Source organism: Sinohyriopsis cumingii, chromosome 4 (genome assembly GCF_028554795.1).
Source record: "Sinohyriopsis cumingii isolate HCF-2022 chromosome 4, ASM2855479v2, whole genome shotgun sequence".
NCBI classification, from domain to species: domain Eukaryota; kingdom Metazoa; phylum Mollusca; class Bivalvia; order Unionida; family Unionidae; genus Sinohyriopsis; species Sinohyriopsis cumingii.
Window position 1 is genome coordinate 128,583,543 of NC_142964.1, and position 12,003 is coordinate 128,595,545.

General features: G+C 35.0%; 1 protein-coding gene across 2 annotated transcripts in view; it reads right to left on the reverse strand.

Moving 5' to 3' along the window:
* Window positions 1-5,836: 5,836 nt before the first annotated feature.
* Window positions 5,837-12,003, reverse strand: part of LOC149802082 (dolichol kinase-like) — a 46,939-nt gene continuing 40,772 nt past the window's right edge. The window contains exon 13 of one of the 2 annotated variants that reach the window (XM_089956481.1): window positions 5,837-7,208. In XM_089956481.1, the coding sequence (XP_089812607.1) occupies window positions 7,072-7,208 (137 nt within the window). In that variant the 3' untranslated portion in view covers window positions 5,837-7,071. Of the gene's footprint in view, window positions 7,209-7,904; window positions 7,949-12,003 lie in introns of those variants that run through there. The other variant, XM_089956482.1, reaches the window with a different exon arrangement.

Below are 12,003 nucleotides of genomic sequence, written 5' to 3' on the forward strand. Positions count from 1 at the left end.
ACCATGCAATTTCATCTTTCTTAGAAATGTTTGTTCCCAGTTTTTGGCAAGTTTGTCTAGATAATTGTGTGCACATGGTTATATCTGTTACCAATCTTGGACAAGTTTGTCTGGATAATTCTGTGCACAAGTAGTGCACATAATTTGGGAATAAATTAAGATCCATGTGTCTATGGTAATTTCTCTATCATTCCACAGAAAGTGGAGAAACGAATCTTTTGTTTCTTACCATATGCTTGTCTCCGTATAATAGATAAATACCACTTTCTTTCCACGTTTGTCTAACTATAATAGATAAATAATGCTTTCTTTCCACATTTGTCTAAACTATAATACATAAATAACGCTTTTCTTCCGTGTTTGTTTCCTTATATTATATAAATAATGTACAAAACAATTATTGCATCTTAAGAAAACTTTGAAAAGCTATTTGCTGTTGCATGTTCGTGTTCTTATCTATCAGTCTTCAAGTTCCTTTTAAATCACAAGAAAGATTAATGAAAATTTTCTAAATTAAAAAAATATAATGGGACTGATCTTGAGTTTGTCTCAGATTTTTTTGAAAATATATATTATACTCTACTAGTAGTAAATCTACTAAGTATTTTTTCGTTCTTTTTTTTTTTGACCTGTGAAGGTAACATGAAAAGCAGTTGTACAAAAACATTTAAATTGTAAATGGTCCAAACTAAAGATGGTATTGGTTTGATCATGCAGCAAATATTTTTTCTTGTAAATGAAAAAATATTGCTGGATACCATATTTCTTTGACAGAAGACATTTCCTCATTGTTGGTGTCATTTTGATGATCTTGTTCCCAAATTTATTGTATTGACTAAAAATGGCATATATTGAATTAAGGCATATTGCCTAAGTACACTTGATGGTCTTCTAATGCACATTTCACTTTTTATTTTCGAGTTTGATTTATTTGAAAATAATAATATGAAAGGGCAACATTATTTGTGAAAGGTTTGTCGTCTTAGAATTGTTTCAACTCAGAGATGATATGTACTTTGTCATTTTGATTTTAAGAGATGAAAATAATTTCTCAGTTTCTGCCACATGTTCTCAATGCAAGCAATAAATTTATATTTTGTCAGTATTGTGTCCTTTTATTATTTCATTCTTCTCTTGGTGCAGGAGTTTACATATTGTGTTATTTATTTGGGTTATGGGCAAGACCTTATGTTTGTCTAGCCCACATTAGTAAAGTGTTGCATCATCATGAGTTCATTATGGTTTTGTTAAGCATTTTTTGGCAGTGCTTTGATCGTGGCTAGACAGCTGTCTCTGTCCTCCTTGTATTACCCACACACAGGATACTAGTGGACCATGAAGCCCTTCAGATTACTGTCAAATTGCAATTTTTCATTTGGTACCCAAGGTTCTTACTAGGTGGAGATTCAGGCAAAATAGTTGCCCTATATATTTCACCTAAACATGTGTCAAAAGCAAAGTTTCCTTTGCACTCCATTGATTTCATGTCATTTCCCCACCCCTTTTGTTCCAATATAGTGAATTAATGATGAAAGTAAGCCAAATTTTGTGCCAATTTTCCATTCAAAGAGGAAGGTGGAAAGTTAGAAAAAGAAGTTTTATTGGTGTAATCAATTTTGGTGCTAATGGACAGAAATTACATTATCTATGGAATACCCATTGAAAATTTGCCCATGATCCTTAAATCATGGAACAATGGAATTATTCTAACTTATTTGGAGGTGAATTATGACTTAGTGCACATATCCTTGTTGTCCATTACTAATAAAAATTAATTATTATATCCAATATTTCATCCTATATGCACACAAAAAGAGTACTATTGCTATGGGCATTCTTTCCAGATTTTCATCTGTAACCTATTTTTTGCGATTAGCCTTTTTATGTTAAATGCAGTAAGGCAAAAATGTTTTATCAAGTTTTAATAATATTGCAGCAATAGTTTGATCATCCATCCAAAAATTATGCAAAACAGAAGTTTAAACAGAGCATTTTGAACATTGTAAATTCAGAACCGTCACCGCCAACTTTTGCCTATTTCACCATTTTGTCCTATTTAGGCTGGAGACAGAAGTCATTTTGCCCAAATATTAGAATCGATTATTAAGAATATTACCAGTTTTCATGGATTTTGTAGTAGCTACCACTAATTTGAAGACTTATGATTTTAGGAAATGATAGAATCCAGAGGCAAAACTATTATCTCCTTGCAATGCAGGGGGCCCATTCAAAATCCCATGTTACTACATGGAGGGGGAGGGGCATTTCCCAATTTTTTCAGGGGACTCAGATCACGACTTAAGCCGCTGGTAGAGAGAGGGTATGCATTTCTTTATGTAGATTTAAGGAAATATTTCATGAGTGACAATACAAAATTGTTTGCACTTTACAAGTGAAATATTTCCTTATATCTGCTAAAAAGCCATATATTTTCTTTTTATTAATACTTTGAAAGGCAATATCCTTAGATTTGCATGAATTTATTTCTCTATTCTGTGTCAGTGAGATTAATAACTACATTGACAAAACGTTCTGAAATTTTATGATAATTTAAGGACAGACTTTAGTTTATAAATATAGATTGTACATATAACGCATCAGATTGTGTATCGTGTCAAATTGATGTTTACATGTGAAAATGAAGAGATTTTAATTTTTTGTTAAGACATTTCTTGTCTGGACTGATACAGTGGACATTGTTGGGGCGACTATAGTAACATGACAGAATGTTCCAACAGATTTTAATGATTGTCAGTTTACTTGTAAGGGTTTGGTTGCTATCTTTGTTTATATTTGCATTCAAGTGTGAATTTTTTGTTGGCAGGCTTGCAGTCGATTTCAGTAACAGATGTTACATACAGATTTTGATTTTCACTTTATTCCCAGCTCGAAATTGACACTACTCAATGCTTAATTTCACCATTATTTTCAGAGCTGATTATGATGACAGATAAAATTGCTATTTAAACAATTTTATTACTAAATGTAATCAAGAGTTTCTGACAGGTAAAAATATGTACCATTTGTTGTGAAGTGTATTTTTATTGGTGACACAGAATTTCAAATAGCAAAGGTCATGCAGTTTCAGTTGCTGACAATTTTAATTCATGCGGAAAACAAATTACAAAAGACTGAATACTTAAATCCTGCCTTTTTGTTGTTTGGGGTTAATTTTTATTCATTTTTCTTGGCTACTTTTCATTGATATATAAATGGATACAGTCTTAACATATTCCGAGAGAGAGAGAGAGAGAATAAAAAATAAAATGAGTTAAAATATGGAAATACAGATCTGAAGAACATTAATGGCAGATATACTGGGTACTTCCTAAATGGAAAAGAGTAGTTCCAACAGTGATATCACCACTGTGGTGATAAAAGTGGTATAACTTCTATGTCATTATCATTATTCTCCCACTGATACATACCAATATCATAATGAAATATAAAATAAAATCTATTCCCCACTCTATAAATTCCAGTAATGACAAAAAAACAATTTTTTTGTTGCAAAACCATGAAAATTGGAACCCAGGAAAATAAATTCACGGTACTGTGCATAAGGGTCTCATAACTGGTTGGTTTCTCTTAGAAATTATTAACATATGGGGTTAATGACCAATCAGAACACACTTGGCTATGTATGGGACAGTAAGTTTATGTAAAAGAGGGTAAAATCCTTAAAATGAAAAGAATTTTTAAATAGCACATATTTAAAAAAAAGTCCAGTAGCTTTCCAACTGATCAGCATCATGGGATGTATCTCAGGGTCAAAAGATTGCAGGCATTAGTTGTAATTACATCCTGGACAGAGCATTAGGCCAACATCCCAGTTGTAACTACATCCTGGACAGAGCATTAGGCCAACATCCCAGTTGTAACTACATCCTGGACAGAGCATTAGGCCAACATCCCAGTTGTAACTACATCCTGGACAGAGCATTAGGCCAACATCCCAGTTGTAACTACATCCTGGACAGAGCATTAGGCCAACATCCTAGTTGTAATTACATCCTGGACAGAGCATTAGGCCAGCATCCTAGTTGTAACTACATCCTGGACAGAGCATTAGGCCAACATCCCAGTTGTAATTACATCCTGGACAGAGCATTAGGCCAACATCCCAGGGTCAAAAGATTGCAGACATTAGTTGTAATTACATCCTGGACAGAGCATTAGGCCAACATCTCAGTTGTAACTACATCCTGGACAGAGCATTAGGCCAAGATCCCAGTTGTAACTACATCCTGGACAGAGCATTAGGCCAACATCTCAGTTGTAACTACATCCTGGACAGAGCATTAGGTCAACATCCCAGGGTCAAAAGATTGCAGGCATTAGTTGTAATTACATCCTGGACAGAGCATTAGGCCAACATCTCATTTGTATCTACATCCTGGACAGAGCATTAGGCAACATCCCAGTTGTAACTACATCCTAGATAGAGCATTAGGCCAACATCCTAGGGTCAAAAGATTGCAGGCATTAGTTTAACTACATCCTGGACAGAGCATTATGCCAATCAGGGCCACTGTAAGGGTGGGTGATACATTTGACCACCCAAGGTGCAAACTTTGCTATATTTTGTCTAGTGCAAACTATGGCAGCCATGAGGCCAATTAATCTCTAGGTGTAGTGAATAACCATTTATATGCAGATAATTTTTTTAGTTTTAAATCTGGATTAAAGAGTCCATTTAAAGAATAATGGATGTATGTTTGCATATATAACCATTCAGATGTCAATGAGCTGGATTCCGTTTAAAATTATAGAAAGGGTCTTTAGGTAAAAATAATAGATTTACATGGTTTGCTAATGGTTGTTCAGAATTAGTGAGAGGTGGGTTGGATGGAAGGCACCTCATTTATGTGTGTACGCATGGTGTATGCAATTGAGATAGTTCTAAGGATTTTGTGGGGGTTTTTTTTAGGGTGGTGGTGGTCTTTGAAAAAAATGTCTTTCAACCAACTCCCCCCACCATTTAATTCTAAACATGTCCAAGTTCAGACAGTTTTGGAAATACTTGGAATAGAAGTAGAATAATCAGGCTTTGCATTAAAAATCTTGCACCGAGTTATTCAAAATGTTCAGTCTAAAACAATACAGATGAAATTCATATTCTGTCTTCTTACAGGCTAAACACTGTTGCTACTAAAAATGGTTTTTATACACCTGTCCATCCACCATTTTCATTTCCACAAAATAACAAAGTCTTACCAAACTATGGATGGTCTGGGCTATGAAAGAGGCCTATTGGTCTGTTTTGAGTCAGGGTTAAATCTTGACTGTCACTGAATGTTTAAAATAATAATAATGGTTTTGCACAATAATATTACTTCGTAATAGACCTGGTCCAAACTTTGCGAATAGCTTACACCTGCAGTAAGGAAGAAGTCTGTTGGTTTGGGGGCTCATAAAATCCAACATCAAGCTAACTGTGACTGGTAGAAGATAAAAGGTCTCCACACCATATAATTGGAATAAAGCTTGTGGATGGCACTGGGAATAAAGACGAAGCCTGTTTATATTGGGGTTAAAAGTAAAATTTACTGTAACAAAAAAATATAAGTTCCTGCAGTAACACTTCTCAGCTAAATACCTATACCAAAGTGTGTGTATGGTGTACAATTTGGGAAGAAAGAAGCATATTGACTGTGGGATAAAGGGTCAAGGTCATTGACTGAAAGAAAAAATGCTTCCTGCATAAAATTGTTTAGTTCTCAACAATGTACCTTGACCAAACTTATTGGGGTGGGTGGTGGGTGGGACACTTGTACTTAAATTAGAAAGATTATTTATTTTGGATCAAAATGGAGAAGTTCAAGGTCATTGTGACTTAAAGAAATATGGGTTTTGTACAGTAACTTTTGCTATAAAGTATGTTTCTTTACCAAAATTCTGGATCAGTTACACTGAGGGTAAAAAACAACATATTTTGGGGTCTAAAAGTCAAAGGTTGGAGTCCTGGTAAGTTTAATAAAATAACTGAATCTTGGTCAGCAAGTTTAGCTTAAGACTAAACATCTTGGCAAAAGGTCAAGGCCATTGAGACCTCTTGGACAGTAATCTAGAATCAACCATGCCCTACTAGGTCCAATACAGAGGACTATTAAACACAGATCAGACATATACTAGTGCCTATAAAGAGGACTATAAAACCCAGTGCAGACATATACTAGTGCTTATATAGAGGATTATTAAACCCAGGGTAGACACATACTAGTGATTATATAGAGGACTATGAAACCCAGGGTAGACATATACTAGAGCCTATATAGAGGTCTATTAAAACCCAGGGTAGACATATACTAGTGATTATATAGAGGACTATAAAACCCAGGGTAGACATATACTAGAGCCTATATAGAGGACTAATAAACCCAGGGTAGACACAGACTAGTGCTTATATAGAGTACTATTAAACCCAGGGTAGACATATACTAGTGCTTATAAAGAGGACCATAAAACCCAGGGTAGACATATACTAGTGCCTTTATAGAGGACTATAAAACCCAGTGCAGACATATACTAGTGCCTTTATAGAGGACTATAAAACCCAGTGCAGACATACTATTAAACAGGACATACATATACTGTTAAACACATGGCAGACATACCATTAAACAGGACATACATATACTGTTAAACACATGGCAGACATACTATTAAACACATGGCACACATATATTAGTACTCGGATAGAAGACTATTAAACACAGGGCAGACATATACTAGTGCCTATACAGAGCATTATTAAACACATGACTGACATACTATTAAACAGGACATACACTATTAAACACAGGGCAGACATATACTAGTGCCTATACAAAGAATTATTAAACACATGGCAGACATACTATTAAACACGTGGCACACATATATTAGTACTTAGAGGACTATTAAACACAGGGCAGACATATACTAGGGCTTATATTGAGGACTTTTAAGCCTAGGGCAGACATAACGTGCCATTCACATCTTATTTTAATGGGTAAGATTCTTGGCACCATTATCATGAATGAATAATATACAAACAAAACCACTTTTTTTTATTGCTTTACAGTTTTGTCAAGTAAAAGATACAAAAAGAACATAAGCAAATATAGGTAGGATAAGGTTGTCTATCTGCTGTGTGAAGGCCTCAAGACAGGATACTGACAGAATGGCAAGGACAATCTTTGCATCCAATACTGCACCAGACACTCCTGTAAAGACAAAAGACATGATACTGATAGAATGGCAAGGACAATCTATATATCCAATACTGCACCAGACACTCCTGTAAAGACAAAAGACACGATACTGATAGAATGGCAAGGACAATCTTTGCGTCCAATACTGCACCAGACACTCCTGTAAAGACAAAAGACACGATACTGATACAATGGCAAGGACCATCTTTGCGTCCAATACTGCACCAGACACTCCTGTAAAGACAAAAGACACGATACTGATAGAATGGCAAGGACAATCTTTGCGTCCAATACTGCACCAGACACTCCTGTAAAGACAAAAGACACGATACTGATACAATGGCAAGGACCATCTTTGCGTCCAATACTGCACCAGACACTCCTGTAAAGACAAAAGACACGATACTGATAGAATGGCAAGGACAATCTTTGCGTCCAATACTGCACCAGACACTCCTGTAAAGACAAAAGACACGATACTGATACAATGGCAAGGACCATCTTTGCGTCCAATACTGCACCAGACACTCCTGTAAAGACAAAAGACACGATACTGATAGAATGGCAAGGACAATCTTTGCATCCAATACTGCACCAGACACTCCTGTAAAGACAAAAGACATGATACTGATAGAATGGCAAGGACAATCTTTGCGTCCAATACTGCACCAGACACTCCTGTAAAGACAAAAGACACGATACTGATAGAATGGCAAGGACAATCTATATATCCAATACTGCACCAGACACTCCTGTAAAGACAAAAGACATGATACTGATACAATGGCAAGGACCATCCATATTTCCAATAAGTTCATCGTTTGTGCAGTTACATTTGGTTTTAAAACTTTACCTTTAGATGGAACTTTTGTATTAAGGTGCTTTGAAACGCTACTACATACATACTTTACAAATAATGTTCTTTGTTTACTAAAGTTTCAAATGTTTTTAGTTGTATACAAAATTTAATTAATATTGTATTTGTGACAATATACAACTTAAAAAATGTTATCATACATTTTTCCAATGCAAAGGATTAACTTGAAATGAAGTTCGTCATATTGAAATAAAAATCAATTAAAAACTAATTTTCAACTACAATTAATGTTCAGACTTAGAGAGGAACATGTAATTAAATAATGTAATGATGATATCAAGTTGTCAAAAGACAACAATGTGTGTCTGCATGCACATATTTTCCAATAAGCATATAACTATACTTTCAACTTTTTAATCATTATTGAAATAAAAAATGAGAAAAACTAATAATCCCTGTTTTCTAAATGAATTAAACAAGGTATATAATTTCATCAAAACCCCTCTGCTTTCCTTTTAGCTCTTTTTCTCTCTGTCATTCACTAAGGACAACAATACATGGAAACATGTGGGGTGAGAGAGAAAAATTAATTTGAACAGAATGAAACCCTTGAACTTGAACCAAGTAACCTGCAAGAAACTGGGTCATCACAATGGTATGGGTACACTTTCCAGTTTTCACAATTCCAGTGAGACAAAGGTGCAATGACCTGTCCAGATCATATAGTAAATTTCTGTTCAATGCTTTGTTTTATTTTTATTTTTTTAGCCTATAATAAGGTCCTAAAAACAGATCCTTTTTAAATATTAGAATGTGCTAAGGACATTCTCCTTCTATTACTTTCTCTCTCATTGTGTTGGATGGTCAGGCAGCGACTAATCAACTAACAGAAAAGTACAGGGATGGACAATAAATAAGCACGGTAAGACTCCCAAAACTTCTACCCCACCTCTCTCTTTCTCTCTCTCTCTCTCTCTGTTGGTTTGTCAGCATATTATTTTTTCGTCATTGTATCTCTCTCTCCTTCTGAAGATCCTTGGGTGGCCAACTGGTCTAAGGTCCATGGGTGGCTAAGTGGTCTAAGGTGCTTGCCTTTACTGATCACTCATACATCTCACTTCTGTCCATATGGGCTTGAGTCTTGGCTCCAGCTGATGTAGGTGTGAGAAAGCTTGCCAGCAGCTTCCATTGGTAGGTGTTTTCCCCCAGGTTATTCCTCCACCAAATACACTAGCTGCCATGTATAGCCTGTCATGTGCTGAAAAATGGCATTAAATCCACAAAACACAAACTCTATTTCTGGACCATGAATGCAAGATACTGGCAAAAATCTTTGAAAAATCAAGAGTAGAAGATGTGGCATTATCTTTGGACCTATGAATCATGGTAAAATTTACAGACAAACTGACCACAGGAAAGGGCAAAGAAAGAGATGGAGGATCAAAACAATTTTCAGGTTGGAAAAAAATTAAAGGATAATAATGACTTAAACTGTAAATAAACTTAAATAACTGAATTGCCTATTGTTGGTTTGTGATTTTGCTTAGTGTACATTCCCCACTTGTTTCATTATGCTTGCCAGTGACTGGATGGCTGTGTTCAGTGTTCAAGAAGCAAATGATGCGGTTGTTGTACTGTTCTACTTTATTCATTTAAACCAACTTTCATTTTTAAATGATAAGTGTGTCTTTTATATATTAAATCAATATCAATGAAAACAGAAGGTCATAAAAGTAAAAAGAAACAAATTTTTATCAATATCCAAAGAGAACTGTGAATAGCTACAATGGGTACATTTTGTAGTGGACTCACTGGGCAGGGATGTAAAGAGTTCACTCCCTTCATCAATACAAAGATTCCTCTAGTCAATCTGAACTCTGTTGAAAATGCATGTATGTGTATTTGTACACAATATAAAATATATGCTTTGTATCATATAAGCAGTATCTCTGATTTAAACTCATATCAACTTTTCATTAAGAGGAAATTCAGCAAGCCTCATTTCATTTCAGTTAAACAACTATAAATCTCATGGTATACCAGTCATATAGCATACATACAATACATATATTCTCTCTCTCTCTCTTTATATATATGGTACATTTTTTTAGCATCACAGCACTGCCTCCACCTCCACCCCCCTTGCAATTATATACAAGTACTTGTGTGTTTTGCAAGTATATGCCAAACTGTTAAGCAGAAAAAGTTGGATACTGTCTTTAGCCTGTGTGATTCGATTCTAAAAAATAATTATTTTTCTATGTCCCAGATGGATGGGACAAAAAAAAAGCTTCCCAACAAAATTCTCAGAACATTATGGGGTTTCGCAAAACTTACTGCTGTTTCTGTTTCTGGACATATCAATTAGTATTTTTAAATCAAATTCTTTATATTCTGTGGGTCAACTGATTTTGAAATGACAACTGTTATAGTCTGTGTGCAAACTACCGTAATGTAAAAATGTTGCTTCCAAACTAGACAATACATACATTAAAACAGCACTTTTTCAACATCAGTGAAGTTTGTCTTGTTAGAACTGTCATACATGATTGTCTCACTATTTTATTTTAATCTTTGGACTGAGACTGTAAAAGACTCCTGAAGCCTTCATGCAAACAAATACAAAAAATTTGCTTCCGTAATTTACATTTCTATAGTTATAGTCTGTAGTAGGGCCCACTGTGATGTGTGTTGCTATTTTCACATGGACAGTCAGTGCTTGTGATGCAATGGTTTGTGGTCTTGTGGGTTTAACATCTTTTTTCGGTACATAATAGGGCTATATATGGCAGCCAGTATATTTGGTGGAGGAAAATTCTGGGAAGAACCACCGACCCATGGGAGGCTATTGGCAAGCTTTCACACATACCTCCTTTGGCTGAGCTGAGACTTGAACCCACACAGATATAGGTGAAATCTTAGTGAGATGTAAAATGCGAGTGCCTTAGATCACTCAGCCACCTAGGGCCCCATGATGTAATGGACCACTGATAAAGGCATGAAAAGTATTATTGCCATGTTATTAAACAATTCCAATCTTCATGCTGACACATGGCAGAGTCAGTTCATATTCAAAAAGATGAGCATTAATGATGTTTGAGTATTGTGGAGAGAAGACCACTCTTTCTCACTTGAACACTGAAGAAACAGATACAAGGACAAAACAATCATTTATGTAAATGGAGAAGTAATATGTTAATCTGAACAATTACAATGGGATTTAAAATTCTGGTTGCAGGTGTATCAGAGCATGACAAATCAAGCTGCCTGAAGCCTGAAACAAGCTCTAATTCAGCTTGGGCATGCTCAAGTATGCAATGTATATGCCAGGATGCAAATTTAAAATAGAGAGAGAGAGAGAGAGAGAGAGAAAGAAAGACTTCAGTTCCATAATGATTTATGTTCTGTGCATTTTATGCTGTGATCTCAGATATATCAGCACCTTTAATTATCATTACATGTACTACATGCTTCTGTTACAAAAATTCCTGCAGTTTCATTTACCTCTCAATCTTTCATTTCAAACGATACAGCTATATTTTAATTCTAATATTTTCAAATTCAAATGAGATTAACTAATCCTTAAGTCCTCACCTAGCCATGGGTGTGTATGTGAAGGTACCTAAATGTGCTGTATTTGCCAAATCTCAAAAGTGCACTTGTCTAAGATTTGTTTTGAAGCATGTCGCAGATTTCAACATGACCAGGTGATAAACATAAATACTTGGGAGAATTTTTTATCAGACGTATTTGGAAATTAAACTCATTTCTAATTATCAGTCACCTGGATTTCTGGAAAAAATACTTGAGCACCCACATGCAGTATTTATCTTAATTAAATAATAATAAGTACAGCAGACTTGTGCAATACTTTGTTTAGCAAATAATTAAATTTTAAAAAATAGGTGTTCTCAGATAATTCAGTTGTGGGAATAATCGTATTAAATAATTACAATAAATCTTGCTTTGATGATTATTGTAGTTATATAG